Genomic DNA, 20,847 nt, shown 5'->3' on the forward strand with positions numbered 1-20,847 from the left:
AGGTGTGTGAAAATCCCATCAATGACCAACATCCAGAGACTTAAAAGCGAGCTCCCAGAAGCTTGCGGCTGCAGAGCGGCCACACAATATCTTGTAGCCTACTTCTCCCTCTGGGAGAAACTGGCAGTCTTCTGAGAGTTTCCTGCCCACATGGGACAGCCTTGCAAGCTTCCCATGGTGTATTCATATGCTAAAGCCAGTAACAAGCTGGATCTCATTCTCCTGACCCTGAAAGAGCCTCCTGTGGGACATCATTGGGAGGACCAAGTCGAGGACCAAGACTTCTAAGATCTCAGGGAAAGGACGAATGGAGAGGTTACTGAGCCCGCTTGAGAAATTGGCGACTAACAGGATTTCATGATCATGATCGTGATTTCATTTACAAAATGTGTGATAATCTGAAATTGTTTTTGAAATATGTCCTCAAATTTAATGCCCCAACTCTATTTCATACTCAGAGTTCCTTTTTGTGCTGTGACTGAAATGATTTAAAAAAATGTCATTTATGGATTTTACAGGTTTTCATTCCCAGCTTTGCATCATTACTACTACTTGTGCCAGTATAATTTGATTTATTTAAGTAAATAAATTTTTAAATTTTTTAAAATTTATTTATTTAAATGATTTTTTTTGCTTTTTTGGGTCACACCCAGTGATGCTCAGGGGTTACTCCTGGCTCTGCACTCAGGAATTACTCCTGGCATGCTTGGGGGACCATATGGGATGCCGAGGATTGAACCCGGGTCGGCCGCGTGCAAGGCAAATGCCCTACCCACTGTGCTATCACTCCGGCCCCCATTATCTAAATGATTTTTAAGTAGCACTGCATCATATATTTCAGTGTGCATATTTAAAAATAAATGTAAATGTTTTACAATAAGTTTCCAATTTTACTAAGTTTCCAATTTTATCCTTTACCATACAATTGCCTTTTTTTAGAATAATTTAAAAAATTTAGAAAGCTCTAGTTTCATTTAGAATCACTGATTACCCTTTGAGTGTCTGGGAAATAAAAGAGCCAAAGATATTAGTATTTCACGACTTTCTGGAATTTCCTTACCTTACTTTCCTTATAGCAAATAGTAAATAATATACGACTGCGAGTGAAGTCAGATTAATTCATATTTCTATATTAGCCCAGAGTTTTTGAATGCTAATGAGACATTGCTACTTTCTTCACTAACTCAAGTGCTTATCTACATACATCAATTTTTCAATACATTCATAATAAATTTAATATTTATTACTTTCAACTATAAGAATTTGGGTGAACTTTGCATTTTAAAATATCCTACTTTCATGAAATCTGAGTAGATGTTTACAAAGAAAACATAGAGTAGGCGTGGAGGAGATCGGACAGCTATTAATAAGGCGTTTGCCTTGTATATAGCTGACCAGAGCTTCATCCTGGGCACGTCATATGGCCTCCTGAACCCCATCAGCAGTGATTTCTGAGTGAGAGCCAGAAATAACCCAGAACCCCACTGCATATACCCCTTAAAATTGAAGGAAAAAGTAGTCATTAGGTACGTAGAAAGCGATTTATCATATCTTCTTCTTTTGGAAAGATATATTAAGATCACAATGAGATATCACACAAACTGTGAGAATAATTTTAATACATAAATAATTTCAGACACCGGTATTTTAGAAATCAAATCCATTTCAGTTGTGAAAATGAGAGGTAACTTTGTAGTGCTTGAGAGATAATCATCATCATCATCATCATCATCCTGTTGATCGTCGAATTTCTCAAGTGGTCTCAGTAACCTCTCCATTCGTCCTATCCCTGAGATCTTAGAAGCCTCTCTCTACTGGGCCTTCCCAACGATGCCGTGTTGGAGGCTCCCCCAGGGTCAGGGGAATGAGACCCAGCTTGTTACTGGCTTTGGCATATGGTTACACCATGGGAAGCTTGCAAGGCTGTCCCATGTGGGCAGGAAACTCTCAGAAGCTTGCTAGTTTCTCCCAGAGGGAGAAGTAGGTTATAAGATATCGCTTCTGGGAGCTTGCTGTTAAGTCTCTGGATGTTGGCCGTTGATGGGATTACACACACCTAGGTTTCTCTGCCGGTACCTTCATGCGTGAGCCTTGTTCGAACATGTGGAGAAGGACCTTGAGCATGACTGTGGCTAGGTTCCGGTGGTCTTCAGCCGCCAGGAGCTCTGCTAGGGGCTGGGAGGGAAGTTGGAGCCCATCCTCTCTGAGGGTCCCCAGGGAAGACAGCCAGGCGAGCAGGCAAGAGACTGCAGATAGATAATCAACTGGGAAATTTTAGCAAGCACTTGATTGATTGCCAAAACTCGAGGTCTAGAATATATACTTACTTCTGGGACCCACAATCATATAAAATTCATGTAAAGGTCAAAGTTGTAGATGAATACTTTAAGGCTTTGGGAAAAACTTAGTTATTGAATTATCTTATAAAGATTATCATATCTGCAAATTCCAAGTTTTCTTCTAAGAACATATTTTTCTCTATTCATTTATTTAGATCTTTTATTTGTGTGAATAAAACTTTACAGTATATGCCATTGTAGGTTCTACCTTTCTTCTTAAACTTATTTTTATATATTTTAAAATATGCATTTTTAACATAGTAAAATAGAATTTTATACTATAATTTCCATAGTTGTAATTTGAAAATGAAAAATATTTCAAGTTTTATTTTTATTGTGCATTCATAACATTTTGGTACTGATAACTGAATAATTTTACTTTCATGAGTCTTGAGAGTTAATAATCAGATAATTCTAAGAAAAAAATTTCTCATTAATGTTGTTGGGAGGTAGGTTTTGTGCCACACCTAGGAATATTCAGGGAGTCTTCCGTGTTCTCTGCTTGTGATCTGGGATCACTTAGGACAATGTTAGCAGAATCTCGAGGTGCTGGAGATTAGACTGGGCCACCTTCAAGGCAAGTGCCGGTGCTGCCTCCCTGGCCCCTGTGTTGTCATTCTTTCACAAGGTGCATGTATGTATCTTTGTGTATTACTTAAGAGTATATTTTTTTTGTCCTAAAGCTCTTCTTAGAAATGAGAATCTTTTATATTTTGTTCAGTTACTTTGCTAGCATTTATATTATTTTCCCACCCCTCACCCCTCACCCCACCCCCCAGAGTTTTGCATCTATGTTATTTATCTTTATTGAGCTTTTGGATTTTTTTGTTTTTGGTGCGGGAAGAGTTTTATGACAATCAAGTTTGGTTTATAAAATTAGTTGGGTGTATTCAGGTAATTTTTACATTCTGAAATGAATTCATGGCAAGAAATTAAAATGTCCTTTGAAAATTTAAAATGTAGGACTTGTAGAAAAAAACCTTGAAGTTTGTAGAGTTCTTTTTGTTAATGTTTATTTCACTTTATAATTCAGCCTTGGCTGTTTGTACAACTCAGTAGAGCTACCTAGCTTAGCTTTTTCTATTGTTTATAGTTTTAAAATGATACTTTTCATTTTGTGTTCATGCATTTGGAAAACTCATTTCTTCTTATTGTCTTCTCTTCTTTTAGGCATGCAGATAACAATTTGCTTGATTCTCTCATCTTTGAAAATTTATGGTACATAAATGTTTCTATTTTCATTAATTATTACTTTGATATAAAACATAGATTTGACATAGAAGATTGTAAACTTAAGTAGGGTCTCAATTTCTTTGTATGAAGATGTATCTAATGGTACTAAAATTGTCTGAATTCATATATATGCAAATTATGTCTGTAGGAATGTTTTGCTTGCCAGTTTATTTTCCATTTTATAAAAATGGTTGCAGCAATTATCTTTAGGCGACTCTATAATTTATTGAGCTCAGTGATTGATTTTCCCTAGGTATTTGTTCTACAAATATATATTGTAGTTTTTCTTTTATTGTTTGGAATCATTTGGTTTAATATCTTCAGGTAAATTGTTCTGACTATTTTTTTAGGAATTCTGTCTAACTCATTTATGTTTGGAGCCTAGGAATATTTGAGCAATTTCACTGGTGCTTCACATATTAAGAGCCAGTGTGCTGAGTATAGTATGTGGAGTATAAAAGTTTTCCTGCCATAATTTTTGTGACTTTTTTTTGTTTTTTTTTGGCCACACCCAGTGGCATTCATGGCTTACTCCTGGCTCTGTGCTCCCAGTGAGCTTAGCAGATCACATGGGGTGCCAAGGATTGAACCCAGATAGCCCACATGCAATGCAGGCATCTGACCTGCTATCTATCTCTCTAGCTTTTGTGACTTAATCACTATCGCTATCACTATCATCCTCTTGATCCTCGATTTGTTCTAGCGGGCCCAGTAACGTCTCCATTCGTCCTAGACCTGAGGTTTTAGCAGCCTCTCTTTACTAGTCCTTCCCAATGGTGCCCCATTAGAGGCTATTTCAGGGTCAGGAGAATGAGACCCATCATTGTTACTGTATTTGCATATGAATAAGCCACAGTGAGCTTGCCATTTTCCAGTAGCTAGGCAGTCACACCCAGACACTGCCCCATCAATGGCCAATGTCCAGAGACTATAAAACCAAGCTCCCTCTCAGAGAACCTGGCAAGCTACCGAAAGTTCATGGCTTTTAATAATGAGGCAAATCCAGAATTTATCCTATTTCATTTAATTCTCCATGTGTACATGAATCGCCTATGTGTAAAAAGCAGCGTTTGTACAGAGTATAAGGTTAAAGAACACAGATCTATTGCCTTTGCAGGTGCAACAGATTCACAGGGGGCTATTTTGCATGCTCAGGTAAATTAGTATTTTTTTTCTGTACATCATATTTAGGGTCTTTGAGTGGTTCTAAATATCTCAATTGCTGACACAAAATTTCTTTCAAGAGCAAATAAAGAATTTACTTATAAATATCTTGTCAAGAAGGACTTTGAAAATTATAGTAGTCTATGTCTTCTTAAAAAAATGAAGACTAGTGTGTCTCTTTTTATATGTCATTTTTTTTTTCAAAAAAAACTTTGCACATGAATTGCAAAGTCATTCATAGTTGGGTTTTTGACACACAATGTTCCATCATCAACCCCACCACTAGTGTCAAATGATCTCCACCAGTGTTCTCAGATTCCCTCTCCTACCTATCCACCCCAGTCCCACCATCCTGCTCCCCCCCACTCCACACACACATCTTGACAAGCATCTTTTAATGTTTGGTCTTAAAGCTTGGGTCTCATTGACTCTATGGCTGGGGTATTTGGCTCTATCATTCCATAACACCACCAAGGTACCCGACTCCCCTTGGCCTCTGCCCTCGTTGCTTCTCATCTATTTCTTCTCCTCTCCCCCTTCACTCTATTTCTTTCCAAGTCATTCTTTTTAGAAATCAGAACATCATCTAAAAGGGTAGATGACAAATTTCAGGATTTCATATGTAAAGATCCAAATCTCTATCTGTATATCCATAGTGCTGTATTATCAACGTCTCTATATAAACACAGACATAAACAATATACTCTAGCTACAATCTCTTTCAACTATACAAAAAACAACAGAAAAATAGTGAACACTAGGGCAATATATATTAAATTTTAATAAAAATTTTACTTGGTAATGGTTTGATTCAAGATATTTAATTCATGGTCCCTGGAGCCTGCCAGGAATAAGCCTTGAGCACAAAAGGGTGTGACCCCAAAACAAAAACAATCAAAACATTTGAGTCAAATTTATGGTACCTTTCTATGCTCGTGATGGAGCATAGATTTTAAATATTTTCTTGATAAGTTTAGTGTACCAGACAATATTGAATACTATTTTATTTTATTATTTTTTTTGAGGGGCTTCGCCTTGCTGTGTTCAGGGCTTATTCCTGATTCTGCATTCAGAGATCAGCACCATATGGATAGAACAAGGGTTTGGAGCCGGGGCCGGTGCTCGGCTCCGGCTGGCCGGGTTTTCGGCCCGGGTGCCCATGCCTCTGCAGAGCCGGTGGATGTGGAACGAGCGGGAACCAGAGACAGCTTTAGGAATTGGGGTTCCAGCAAGTGCTTGCACCCATGTATGGAGACTGTGAACTAAGCTTTTGCCCCACGCCGGCTAATGGAGGAAATAACCTTCCTTCTTGGTCTCTCTCCCCTCCGGGAGAAGGCGTGGTGTCCGATATTTTGTGGGTCCCTTGAGAAGGTATGAACTTTTGGCAAGAAAAAAAAAAATGTGTGCTTTGAACTTGAAACAGCCGCGGGATACAGGGCCAGCCCCAGCCAGGGCCGGTGCTCGGCTCCAGCCAGCCGGGTTTCGGCCCGGGTTCCCATGCCTCTGCAGAGCCGGTGGATGTGGAACGAGCGGGAACCAGAGACAGCTTTAGGATTTGGGGTTCCAGCAAGTGCTTGCACCCATGTATGGAGACTGTGAACTAACTTTGGCTACATGATGTTCCAGGAAGGGAAATGATTTATTTTCAAACTTAAATCTTCGTGGACTTAATTACTATAATACAGAAATTGTAAACCATGTGGCCGCATTTTATCTCTTCATTCTCATCAGTGAAAAACTTATTATCAAATATTTCCCTGTTAATAGAGCTGTATTCTTAGGGGATAAACTCCAAGAAAAATAGTGAGTCTGTTTTGAAACTCTAACAACAATAGTGAGTTATGTGTTGAAATCTGGAATGTAATCAAGGTAAAGAGAAAAGGAAGTGAAATTATCACTCACATATGGGGTGGGTTGGGGGGTGAGGGGTGGGATGTATACTGGTTTTTTGTTTGTTTGTTTGTTTCGTTTTTGCTTTTGTTTTTGTTTTTATTGGTGGTGGAATATGGGCACTGGTGAAGGGATGGGTGTTTGAGCATTGTGTAACTGAGATATAAGCCTGAGAACTTTGTAACTTTCCACTTGGTGATTCAATAAAATAAATTAAATTAAAAAAAAAAGAACAAGGGTTTGCTGTGTGCAAGGCAAGCACCCTATTTGATGTATTATATCTTCGCCCCCTGAATGCTCTTAATTTATTTTCTCTTCTTTTTCTCACCAGAGGTAATCTTGAATTTGTGGATTGTTATTAGTATTCATTTATTTGTTCAAGTCTGATGATGATCATAGCTATGTTCAGAGCTTACTCCTGGCTCTGAGCTCAGGGATCATTTTTGGGGTTCTCAGAGAACCCTATCTGGTACCAGCAATCAAACCTTGCTCAGCTTTGTGAAAGCTTATGTACTGTCTTTCCAGCCTCTCCTCAAAGCAGTTCTTAAATCAGGAATGGGTGATATGTAGAGAACGACCCTATGTCTCACAGTTCAAGTCCTGTGTGGAGCAAATTAAATCCAATAACAAAAAAGTATTTTATGCAGTTTAATTTTCATCTTATTTTGAGAATAATAAACATCTGGAAAAACATGATGACATTTTAAAGTTATGATAATACAGATTATAAAGTTACACACTTAGTGAATACCATGAATAAAGACAATTGGCAAGTAGGGAAACACCCATATTTGTATTTTTCCAGTAAATAGTACCTGAAAAACTTTCTTTCTGGAGCATTCTGATATCCACATAGATAAATATATCTGGCGATGAACTGAAAAATCACACTGCTGGCTTTATTCCCTTATTAAAACATATGCAGGCTTTTATTCTTCAGGTTCAGAATTTAATGACAGTTACAAATTTGCAATACCCCTTATGGTTTTCATATTTTCTTAAGAGCAGAGCGTTTTCTAGACCAGATCTAGGTTACAGTGGGCAAACTTTTAAAAACTTTAAATATAAAATGTGATTATTTTATTTAATAACAGATTTGCAGTACTTTTTCTCTTTAAAAATATTGGATTTGATACCTTTTGTTGGATAGACTTGCATAAGCTTTCATTAGTTTATATTTGAAAGATACAGAAAAATAGGAGAGATGACCATAAATAAATTAAAATGGAAAGATAAGAGAAAACATATAAATATAGTTTTATTCTTTTGATCATCTTGAGTAAGGGAGCTCTTTTATCTTTCTTGGTGATATTACATGCTGTTCTGTTCTTTCTTGTGGAGTTTACAGCTATTTACAGTGGTATAGATTTTGTATGGTAAAACACAAATATCTCAAGGTAATTTTGCTCTCTGCCTTTAAGTATATTATTAAAGTTCAAAACTGGAATGAAACATGTGTTTTAGAAAAGCAAACTAGAGAAGGACTTCTGTTAAATATCAAGGGCTCCTGACTTTTACTTAGATGGAAATTAATATTTTCTAGTTTACAAGTCACTTTATGAAAAGTGTGGACAAATAGAACTTCTAAGTCACATTTTATTTAAATTCTGTTTCCATCAATATAATTTTTTGTGGTATTTCAGTGACACAGAGTTCAAAATGAATAGTAAAACTGCATACAGTCCAAAGGAATGATACACACCAACTTTGTTTTAAAAGGAACAATATTTATTAAGAAATTAATTGTAGGCTCTGAATTCTCCTACAGTCAGTGATGACGTTTCTTTCGTTTCCACATATATGATGAGAGCTAAGAGATCTGGAAAATACTTGTAATGTTTAGGAATGGAGAGTGCCTATTAATAAGACATGAAATGAAGTGATAGGATCTGAAACCAAGACAAATTTTTCCTTGCCAATCCGGTCCTCACCTATATTGACAGGTAAGACCTTTCCATAGGCACTCGCACTACAGTGTAAGGTAATAATCTAATCATTTCAGATCAGTAGAGCACAGAATTCCCTTTTCAATTGCAGGGCAAACAAACAGCCCCTTAGCTACTTAATCACATCTTAAATATTTGTATTTTTTGTTAATAAACGTGGTGCTAAGTAGAGGGCAGAAAGAGAATTTTTTCAAGATTTTATTCTTATGATCTGAAGTACTTTCAACTATAAATTAAAATAAATTATAAAAACTAGCATATGATATATATTTTCTTAAATAGCATTGTTGGAAATAAGTTCTAAACATACAGTTGCAACATCAATTGACCTAACATATGATCAACAGTACAACATGCTAATCATAAAAATAGCTTTTACAAATATACATTTGTATACAGTGTCTTCCTTTACCATTTGTAAATATCTTTCACATTTTTAAGACGTTCGTCTTAAAAAAAAATCCGACTTAATCAGCAAAGGGAAAAACACGTTACAATCTGACCCATTAAAAACTTGACAGTTATACAGCTTAAAACATAGAAGAAATAAAATTTCTAAAATTGAACAATACTGTCCAATTAACTTATATGGGTTTCTATATAAATTGAACTGAAGATGCTGCATTCCGGTAAGAAACTCCCTTCACGTCTCTGGACTGGTCAGAATTTCTCTTTTTCTTCCTTCAATTCTTCAGATCACTTTATCTGTAAAAACTGAAAAAAGGAAAAGAAAAAATAAAATACTGGAACTTTGGTTTCATCATTGACAACCTACTTATAACTAGATTTAAGGTGAATTCAGGAAATGAAATAATTTAGGAGATGAATAGGACGAATGAAATCTTTATGATAAATATGAGAACTTAAATTTCTTAGATCCCTTGTTGGAGGCAGTATCAGAGTCATTTACATGTAATTTACTGCTTGAGATCAGACGTTATTTTCAGCTTGAACTCTGGTCTAAGCCGATGGGGAACCACATATAATTTTCTGCTAGAGAAAGTCACTTGTGCTCTTCTGAAGCTTTGGTGCACTTAGCAAGAATAACCACAGCTGCAATTTCTTTGCAAGACCTCAAAAAATCCTAAATCTTAACATTTATTTCCAGAGTAAAGCGTTACTATTCATACAATGTTCTGTCACCCGTCCTTTCACCAGTGTCCCTTTCCCAACACCAGTGTCCCCAGTTTCCCTCCTGTTCCTCCTCTGCCCAGCCTGCCTCTATGGCAGGCATTTTTCTTCTCTGTCTCTCTGTCTCTGTCTCTGTCAGTCTGCATATCTGTCTGATCTGTCTGTCTGTCTGTCTGTCTCTCACCTTTTGGGATCTTTAGGAATCACGAACAACTTTGTAACTGTATCTCACAGTGATTCATATATGTATACACATATATATTAATTTATATACACAAATATATAAAAACAAAAAAGCCCAAAATAAAAACAGCTAAAAATGGTATGCTGAATCTCTGGGTAAAAAAGACTAGAAAGTATTTTTAAAACTGCCTATATCTATGGTACCCACTTATTATAACTTGCACCAAAGTATTAATTCTTGCACTGAAATGTACTTCCTTGTTTATTTACTTACATAAATATTTGTGTAAGTTCTCAAAAACAACAACAATGAAAAGTCTTTATATTTCGGTAGAGAGTACTGATTATGTTATTAACTCTAGAATTTTTTTTTGGAGTTAGATGAAAAATCTCTTTCTATATATTTTAAGACTCAAAGACATGCAAATCACACTCTGACCTCAGTTTGAAGTATTTTCAAACACTATGTAATATTTATTAAATTTGCAATTCTATTTACAACGTTTGAATGTATTTAATAAATTGAATTGGGATAATTATTTTCCCAAGGACTTTTAAAAGTACTTTGAAAATCTATATTTCCAAATATAATACTGATAAATGTCTGATACTTAAAATTTTAAACTTTTCATAAAGCCAACAACCAAAAACGAATAAACATAACTCAATGGTCTTTTCCATGTCAAAAACATTGGAAAACAAATATCTTAGAAAATAAGACCCTGAAGGAGCCTCCAATGTGGCATCATTGGGAAGGCCGAGTAATGAGAGGCTTCTAAAATCTCAGGGCTAGGACGAATGGAGACATTACTGAGACTGCTCGAGAAAATTGACGATAAATGGGATGATAATGATGATGATTATGATGATTATGATAATCTATGTACCATCTCAGTTACAATTACAGTGGTACAATGACAATCTCAATAAATAAAGTTTTAAAATATATATCAATGCTGACATGTACAAACAAAACATGGCAATTCTATGGTTTTGACTGAAAACATTCTGTAATAAGGACATAATGCTATTTTTTAAACAGTGGAAGTCATATCTAACATTTCTAGTTAGATCATGTGGTCTTGGACTGGGGCGATAGCACAGCAGGTATGGCATTTGCCTTGCACATGACCTACCCTGGTTTGATTCCTCCCTCCCTCTCGGACAGGGACAGCGTGGCAAGCTACCGAGAGTATCCCGCCTGAGAGTAGAGCCTGGCAAGCTATCCGTGGCGTATTCAATATGCCAAAAACAGTAACAACAAGTCTCACAATGGAGACATTACTGGTGACTGCTTGAACAAATCGATGAACAACAGGAGGACAGTGCTACAGTGCTACATGTGGTATCAGGGATCTGACTCAGGGACTCACACGTGTGTGGCATGTGTTTTAGCATTTGAGTGTTTTCCCAGCTCTGGAAGAAAGCTCTGCGGATGGCCACAATAGCACTCTGGTCTCTGAGACCTCATTGGATGGTTGTCTGATTACAGGTAGGAGATGTTTTACGTGTTGTGCCAGCCATGTATAAAAGTTTATTATTTTTTAAATTTTCACTGTCACTGTCACTGTCATCACGTTGCTCATCGATTTGTTTGAGCGGGCACCAGTAACATCTCTCATTGAGAGACTTATTGTTATTGTTTTTGGCATATCCAGTAACAATTTTTAATGTTAGTTTTGGTTAAATCCTGGCAGATAATACTAATTTAATTTATTCGTATATAAACCTGATACTACCAAAAAGTTATGTTTATTTAGTTAGTAACTGTCAATTTTGTTAATAAAAGACAATCCCTGAAAAATTTTGTTTGTATCCCCCATATCCCTTATCCCTAGAATTATTCATTCTTACCCATTTTCTTTTGTTTTTTTTTGTATTTTTGCTCCTTAATTTTAAATGGTTACATGAAAATCATCATCTTTGAGAGAAGAAATATTATTGGGCTTGAAATATTATTGAAGTCTTAACTTTCTTTCCGTAAAGCCTCAGAGCATTTGCTTGTCACTAGCGTGAAACAGAAGCCTCATTAACTTCGCATTGTGAAGTTAGAGTTATTAATTACACGGATTCAAGTATGAATGTAATTTCCCTTATCTAAAACCAAGGGCAAAATATATCCACCAAGTTTCCAGAGAGCTTGTAGTCTGAACAAAGGCTAACTATTTGTTTCTAAAGGCATGGGAGGAAGGGACAATTATGACATCTTTGCTGCATTTTTTCTCAAGAATGACAGTCACTTAGGAAGCTGATTGGTTTAATATAATGTGAAAGTAATTGTGCTTTCCTTTTCTTGAATAGTGGGTAATTTATCTACTTGCTGTATAGGAACTTGTATGCTTTTAAAACAAATTCTGCTGTGGATAGACTCATTTTCAATTCTCAATCTCCCCATTTCTGAAAAACAACAGTCACTTAGATGAGCCTGAATTATATTGAATCAAGCAGTGCACCTCTATTGGACAAAGTTGGAAAGGATAGCATTAATCTATGAAAAAAGTCCATCTAATTTTAAACATTATGCATTAATTTATTTGAAATAAAATGGGTTCAGCAACATGTGGGATAAACACAAAAATACTTTCAAAAAGAAAGTCTTGTTACTAATATCAGAAATGCTTCTCTTTTTTCCCTAATTGATTTTTATGTCTAATAAGTACTTAAATAAATATATGTAACCCATCTCCTGGGAAGCATATTTAAAAGGAAAAGTGATATATGTGGGTAAGACAGAGACTGTAACATTTTTAGAAAAACAAACTTATGGCAGCACTGATTCATGTTTGAGTGATTTTTTAATACTTTTTTTTGAGACAACATAAATATCCTTATAATTCCCTTATTACGAAAAAGGCATAACAATTCACATTTCTAAGTTACTTTAGAAATAATTTAAAATTTCACTTTACTTTAAAATTTAAAGTAAATTTTAAAGTAAAATTGTTCACTTTAAAATTTAAGTTAGAATTCATATTTTATTATAAACTCCTGCGACCCAAATTTCACTATATTTTTTACATGAACAGAATCACTTTACTGGGTGAGAGAAATAGCATGGTGGATAAGGTACTTGCCTTCAATACAGCTGCACTGGGTTACTTTGCTGGTACAGTGTAAAACCTTTGAGCCCCACCCACCTAGGTATGATGTCTGAACACAGGAATAAACCCCGAGCAAAGCAGGGTATGACTCATCCTACCCCCCCAAATCAGATTACAAACACTGTAATGGAACGGAAACAAGATTGTTAGTAGTAACTCACTGGAACGGAAACAAGATTGTTAGTAGTAACTCACTGGAATGGTTATAAATAAAGATAACTGCTTCATTTTGTAGTTCTTGGAGCTTAAAAAGTCCCCAAGCCTGAGTTGATGATTGTTTATTAGGATGGTCGAGAGGTTAGAAAACAGGAACAAGAGTGTGTGGTAATCCCAAAGAGGGAATACACTTGTCTTCGGAGATTTGATTTGAACTCTAGAACTCAAGTCAAATCATTACGGCAGAGAATGTGCAGTGACGTTTAAGAGAGGTAGAAGTTGGGGGACATATAGAGATAAACTATCTAGTCATTGAAATTTGACTAGAATCTAACTGAAATGTATTAAATCAGACAAAGAAAAAGAATAACAATGTGAAAGGGATGTATTGGTAGGCAAGTTTAGCAAAGAGGAGCTCCTTTGAGGGAAAGTTTATTGCATTCACCCAGGGACTGCCCATTAAAGAAGGTGTCATGGACTGGAGTGAACTGGGTAGTGACAGGATCGCTCCTGTAGACAACCAAGAAATCTTGGCATATTCAAACGTACAACCAACCTTTTATTCTGCGCTCATACTTCCTAAGCAAAACTAGTTGGACCATTGGAAGGAAATGCTCAGGCCAGAAAAATATAAATAGATTCCCTATCGGCTACTGGTCTCAGTAAATTTATAAACTGATCTAGATTTCTTCTTTCTTTCTTTCTTGCTTGCTTTTTGGGTCACACCAGCGATGCTCAGGGGCTACTCCTGTGTCTGTGCTCAGGAATTACTCCTGGCAGTGCTTGGGGGACCATATGGGATGCCAGGGATTAAACTCCAGTCGGCTGCGTGCAAGGCAAATGCCCTGCATGCTGAACTATCGCTCTGGCCCCTGATCTAGATTTCTATGCCGGCCTGTCCTAGAATGCTTCCACCACCTGTGTTTGAGCCCTTTTGGCATGCTGGTTTCCTAGCACCAATGACTGGGAACCTGTGAAAGTAAGCCAAGTCTCTACACTGTGGGGGAAGGTCAAGAAACCTTGTAAATCCTTCTTGGGGTGTGAGGTGAGGGATTGGGGTCACAGAGGTGCTCAGGGGTTTCTCCTGGTCTCTGCACTCAGTGCACTCAGGAACCACTTCCAGAGGGCTCGAGGGACACCGTGGGATGCCAGGATTCAAAACTGGGTCAGTTGTCTGCAAGGCAGTGCCCTACACACTGTACTATCTTTCTGGCCCTGAAACCTTGTGAATCTTACTTATTAGTTGCTCTCCTTGTCTTTCAGTATGTGTCGTAAGAATTTCAAGTTCTTTATTACAGGTAACATTTCTATAATTACACGTTAGAGAATATTGACTATCACCACATCAGAGCAAAAAGGTATCAGAAATGATCTCTTTCCTATTACAGGTGAAGAAATTCATTCGTTCATTTATTTTTGTTCCCAAGTCAGAGCAACTCTAATTAACTTATGGCAAGAGAAACAGCAAGAATATCCTCGAGTCTAGACATTCGAATAAGCTAAAACTCCTTTAATTTACTCCAAATAGAGCCTGGGTTGGGGATCATTCTAGAATGTAGGCGTGGACAATGATTGTGGGCATGGGTCATAGTCATCATCATAATTGTTATTTGCAGAATGTGCAGAAGCTTGTGAAACATATTCTATGTAAGTTTTCTTTTGATATTCATTATAAGTCGGTGAGCTAGGGTGTTGGGCGAGAATCATTCTCATATTTTTTCATTAACCTTTGGATCAGAGTGAGTGTCTTGCCTCGATAAAAAGCAGGCTGCTTTGTTTATGCTCAGTGTTTACATGGTTCAGCACAATTCTGAGAAAAGAGGACAGTAAGGAGAGCAGCTGGGTACATTTGCTTTTAGTACAGGTGATGTCAGTTGGGATGTGCAAATATGCCAGTGCCCTCGGGATGAGTGGGAAGGGAGATGGAACATGCTAAGATTTGCACATAACCTACCATCTGCCTTTCCCTGATTTGCAGATCAGCCCAGATTTCTTTTTTTGAAGTTCTGTCTCAAACTAATGCAAAACCATTATAATTAAAAACTAGCTTTAGGCATCTGTCTAAAAGAGATCTAACGCTGTAAAAATACATTTGCTTAAGTAAAAAGAACATTTAACTTTAGAATAGAGTGATCTAATGTAGGTTACATAATTATATTTAAAATGTCAATGTGAAAATTAATTATTTAATACAGTAAAATTTAATCACACTACTAAATTGCATGATTTACCAGAACTTAGATGCTCTCTTACATGAATATTCATATATTAACATTTCTCTTACTTTTTTTCCAAACTGTTTCCTGATACTTTCTGAAGGTAATCATGAATATATTTGGGGCTCACTGGCAGTCATATTTGACTCATTGCATTGATAAATTATAGTAATTTTATTTGGCACATAAATTGTGTTTGATCATGCATTGATTTTTGATTTCTTATGCTAATTATACAGAGTCTAACAACATTAGCTACTCCTAATGCTGCAAATGATAATGATAATATTAGGATGATACTCCAAATTACTTAAGTTAATTTCAGTACTAAAAGCCAAATGATGATTAATGCTGTGATCATTATGAACTTTGAAGTTTCACACATTTTTACTTCTTTCCACAGTTCCTAAGGGAATTCATTTTGACACTATATGAAGAAATGTTTTAAAAGCCAATTCATATATAGCAGAAAAGCGTGATTTAGAATTGATTGATTTAGAGGTGTAATTTCCAAAGTCCTTTGAAACTGTAGAGTTAACTCATGATCATTCAACATTACTGGGGGTAAAACTTCATGGTTATTTAACAACTCTCATTAAATTAATTTAAATTTGCCACAAATACCATTCAAGTAATTCTAGTTTCATTGATTGAATTTTAAAGTTGAAAAAATTAATGTTACAGAGCAGATTAAATAGTAATGTGAATACTTACATTAAAGTTCTATTAATGGTCTCTGTTTTTAAAACTCGTATGGTATAGATATATAGCTAATTAAAAAAGTTAGGCCCAAAGCTTTGGAATAAAATAAAAATGCTCATGGCATTCAAATTATGTTAGCTATATCAGAATCTTAAGTGGTTCAGAAGAGATTTCAGAGTTTTGTAGTACCTCAATTAGTATTTCTCAACTGAGAACCAAATTGCCCCTAGGATAGATAAAGGGGTTGGTGGCTTAGATGAAAATTATAAAAATCATGGGGGTCACAACATGAGACTAAGGGATCAATTGATAAGACAGGGGGAACAAAGGAAACAAACAAATTCAGAAGGCAGAGCACTTGAGAGAAACATTGCCTTAAATCATCATGCTAATAAAATATTCCAGATTATAGCTGTAGAAGTAATTGAAAAATAGGACTATATCTATTGTATTTGTGATTTGTTATATCTTTTTTTTCAGATGCCTTATAATAAATGTTTTTAAGTAAGTTTGGGATGAGCTGGAGCAATAGCACAGTGGTAGGGCATTTGCCTTTCATGTGGCTGACCCGTGTTCGATTCCTCCGCCTCTCTTGGAGAGCCTGGCAAGCTACTGAGAGATAGTATCCGGCCCACTTGGCAGAGCCTGGCAAGCTACCTGTGGCATATTGGATATGCCAAAAACAGTAACAATAAGTCGTACAATGAGAGATACTACTGGTGTCCGCTCGAACAAATCGATGAGCTATGGGATGACAGTGAAGTTTGGACTATCAGCTCACATAAGTGTGTTTTCCTTAAATTTTAAGAATACAAAGTTTAAAAATAGTATCAATTGTGTTTTCCTTCTGATATGAATTGAGAGAAATAAGATCTTGAAAAATTTTAAATCAATAATAAATATAAATGATGTTATTTTCTTCATCGTTCCTAGAAGATTTTTATGATCAAATCTGTCCCCAGGTTTCTCTCACTCAACCCTTCCATTCTGGGCACAGCATGGTGATCACCACTTTATGAGCACAAAATGGAGGTACCAGCCGGCTGCTGCGGGAGATCCCAGGGGGCGGGGGTACCAGACCCACCCTCTGTCGAAATTTAAGCGCAGCGGCAACACCTGTGTGGCCTCTGTGCTGCTGCACGAGTATGATCCTAGAGGCCAACTGAACTACTTTGGACACCAGCAGCTCGCAGAAATGCCTCCAGACTGTGAACTGAGCCACTGCCCCATGCAGCGCCAGGGGGCTAAAGTTTCTCTCTCCAGGCCTTTCCATCTTATGAGCACCACAAAAGGGAAGTAAAAGCAGTGATGCAATTTCTGGCAGAATTTTCCCTGGACCTTATACAGAAATCCAAAACTGCGCTGCTGCAACAACAGCCGCACGACCTAATATCTCTTAATTGTCAGCAATGTGAAACGGTTCCTTTTTAGCAGGTCTGACTTTGGGGGGGAAACTCCAAACAATAATAGTGAGTTTTTGGTTGAAATATTGAAGGTAACCAAAGTAGCAGTCATTTCTCTAGACTGTGAACTAAGCTATAGCTCCACGCTGGCCGAGGAGAGGAAATATTCTTCTTTCTCGTTTTTTTCCCTTTTAGGGGAAAAGCAGCATGGGGCCCACCATATTATGAGGACTATTAAGCAGGCACAAACTTGGGGGCTCGGGAAGGAGAAAAAAAAAGAGTTATGTACTTGGTGTGTGTAATCCCATCAATGGCCAAAATCCAAAGAGACTTAAAAGCAAGCTCTCAGAAGAGAGTGATGCAGAGAGTCTCTTGCCCACACAACTGGCTGTCTTCCCCAGGGCCCCTTGGAGGAGATGGGCTCCAGCTTCCCTCCCCATCCTGAGCAGAGCTCCCAGCGGCCGAAGACCACCGGAACCTAGCTACAGCCATGCTGGAGGCCCCTCTCCACACATTCGGACAGGCCTCATGCATGAAGGTACCGGCAGAGGAACCCAGGTGTGTGTAAATCCCATCAATGGCCAACATCCAGAGAGAGACTTAAAAGCAAGCTCTCAGAAGCACATGGCCGCAAGCGGCTGCGCGATATCTTTAGCCTGCTTCTGCCTCTGGGAGAAACTGGCAATCTTCTGAGAGTTTCCTGCCCGCATGGGACAGCCTTGCAAACTTCCCATGGTGTATTCATATGCAAAATCCAGTAACAAGCTGGATCTCATTCCCCTGACCCTGAAGAGCCCCCAGTGCAACATTGTTGGGAGGGCCGAGTTGAGATGGACTTCTAAGATCTCAGGGAAAGGACGAAATGAGATGTTACTGAGCCCGCCCGAGAAATCAGTGATCATGGGACTTCGTGATCCTGATCGTACTTGGAACAGTGGGACTTCATATCTCTTCATTCTCAGCAATAGAAAACTAATTATCAAATGCTTCCTTGGCAGTAGGGCTGTCTTTTTTGGGGGGGAACTCCAACAACAATAGTGAGTTTTGTGTGGAAATATGGAATGTAATCAAGGTAAAGAGAAAATGAAGTGAAATTTATCAGTTATGCATGTGGGGGTGGGGGGTGCGGGGGTGGGAGGTTACTGGGGTTTTTGGTGGTGGAATATGGGCACTGGTGAAGGGATGGGTGTTTGAGTATTGTATAACTGAGACATAAGCCTGAGAACTTTGTAACTTTCCACATGGTGATTCATAAAATAAATCACTTAAAAAAATCTGTCCCCAATTAGACAAATAAAACCTTTCTTTGAAGGGTTTTCATTATAGTCGTACTCTGTGGACCTGAAAAGAATGTTTTAGATCATTTGTCCTTCAAAATTTACTTTGGTAACCAACAAAAGACATGTTACTAGGTTTTGTTTGAAGCTAAATAGTGTTTAGCTTTCTTTCTGTATTTTTTTGGGGGGGTGAAAGGGGGCACACCTGACTATGCTCAGGGGTTACTTCTGGTTCTGCACTCAAGTATATACTCCTTACCAGCTGTGTTGGAGACCTGGTGGGATGCTGGGGATTGGACCCAGATTGGCCGCATGCAAAGCAAGCACCCTGCCAGCTCTCCTATCTCTCTGGCCCCAACTTTCTGAAAGTATTACTTATACCTGATGCTTTTGCTGAGTAAATATTGGCAGTATTACTTGGCAAATAATCACAGTACCTTCCACACTTGTATTGTACACTTGTACATTTGAAATGACAAATTGTTTCTACAGGCTCTTATAACAATTGTAAGAAGCTTGAGACAGAAGAAAACCAAGTCAGGTTCACAGGATCATCTAGAAAGTAATAAGATATTTCCAATCCATAACTGCTTTAGATGATATTTATATTAGGGCTGTTTTAGGGTTTTGAAATAAAAATCACAGAATAGATGTCAGTCTCTCAAAATGTGAGTCTTGTTTGTTGGGAGGAACTGGGGAAATCATTGTTAAGATAAAATTTAAGGCAGAAGGTTCCTACTGACATTGCCTTAGGATCTGTGTTTTGTTCAGTGCTTGATAGGTAAGTCCTGGGGACCATTGGGGACCACAGTTATAACACTATGGAGATGCTGTTTTGCTGTCAACACTTTAGGCAGGAACATAGGGAATGAACTTCTCGTGACAAAAGATAACGACAAATATTTATTAGTATCAAGGTATAGAGGTTTTACATTTTAAAGAAATTTTATTCACACTGCAGCGGGATGATGGATAATTTTATTTTTAAATAGGATTTCTATCTTATTTTTTATACTCAATATCTACATACTTCTAAACCAATTATAATAGCTAGAAGTTATTGAACGTTTTACTATTACCAATTGACTGAACTCATGAGGGCATGAAAAGGCACAACCAATTTTATCACTTTATAGAAGAAAATATCATAGTAAACTAAATTCATGATATAACTGAATGTTTTCAACCTAATCTGATCTGTACCTCCAAATGCAGTTAGTGAATTTGTGCTTACAGAGATGGTTTAAAAAAAAATCCCTGTCATCACGATTATATATTAGATTAAATCAAACATGAATCTTAAGAAATAAAAAATAAAACACAGAAACTCCAAAACATGACCCTTAAAATTTATAAAACAAACTAAATATTAAATTCTCAAGCCATTCAAATTCTGGGTAAAATTTAAGGATAACTGTATGTGGTTTTATAGCTCTTAGTTTTCACATACAATTATAAACTTTCAAGCTATTTGAAATTAATCCTTTTTTGTGGCTTGTTTTGTTTTGGGGCCACACCTGGTGGTGCTCTCAAATTTCTCCTGGTGGTGCTTGGGAACTATATGATGTGCCAGAGATCAAGTCCAATTTAGCTGTTTGCAAGGCAAGAGCCCAACTTCTTGTGCTATGTCTCCTGCACCAAAAGTTATATTAATCTAGTTCTCTTAAAGTAAAAAATAATTTTAAGAAATATCTATTTTTAAAGCTAATTTAGGGGCTGGAGCCATAGCCCAGTGGGTAGGGTATTTTGCCTTGCACACGGCCAACCCATGTTCGATTCCCAGCATCCCATATGGTCCCTGAGCACCAGGAGTGGTTCCTGAGTGCAGAACCAGGAGTAACCTTTGTGCATAGCCAGGTGTGACCCAAAATGAAATAAAATAATGCTAATTTACCTAAATGATCAGTAATGTATGTGGTGCCAAATGCTGAAACTAGGTCAGCTTCATGCAAGACAAGCACCTTAACGTCTGCATTATCTTTCTGACCTTATGTACGTGATTTAAAAGAATTTTATAATTAATATTAGAGGATAACAGTTTTTTGGTAGAAATCACACATTTTTTGGAGGTGGGGGGCACTCTCCGTGATGCTCAGGGGTTACTCC

General features: G+C 37.2%; 1 protein-coding gene across 8 annotated transcripts in view; it reads right to left on the reverse strand.

The window, feature by feature from the left end:
- Positions 1-7,258: 7,258 nt before the first annotated feature.
- Positions 7,259-20,847, reverse strand: part of RALYL (RALY RNA binding protein like) — a 722,346-nt gene continuing 708,757 nt past the window's right edge. For all 8 annotated transcript variants that reach the window (XM_055125634.1, XM_055125632.1, XM_055125635.1 and 5 more), the window contains one exon: positions 7,259-9,286. In XM_055125634.1, coding sequence (XP_054981609.1) covers positions 9,269-9,286 — 18 coding nt within the window. In that variant the 3' untranslated portion in view covers positions 7,259-9,268. The remainder of the gene's footprint in view (positions 9,287-20,847) is intronic.

Source organism: Sorex araneus, chromosome 2, assembly GCF_027595985.1.
Source record: "Sorex araneus isolate mSorAra2 chromosome 2, mSorAra2.pri, whole genome shotgun sequence".
Taxonomy (NCBI): domain Eukaryota; kingdom Metazoa; phylum Chordata; class Mammalia; order Eulipotyphla; family Soricidae; genus Sorex; species Sorex araneus.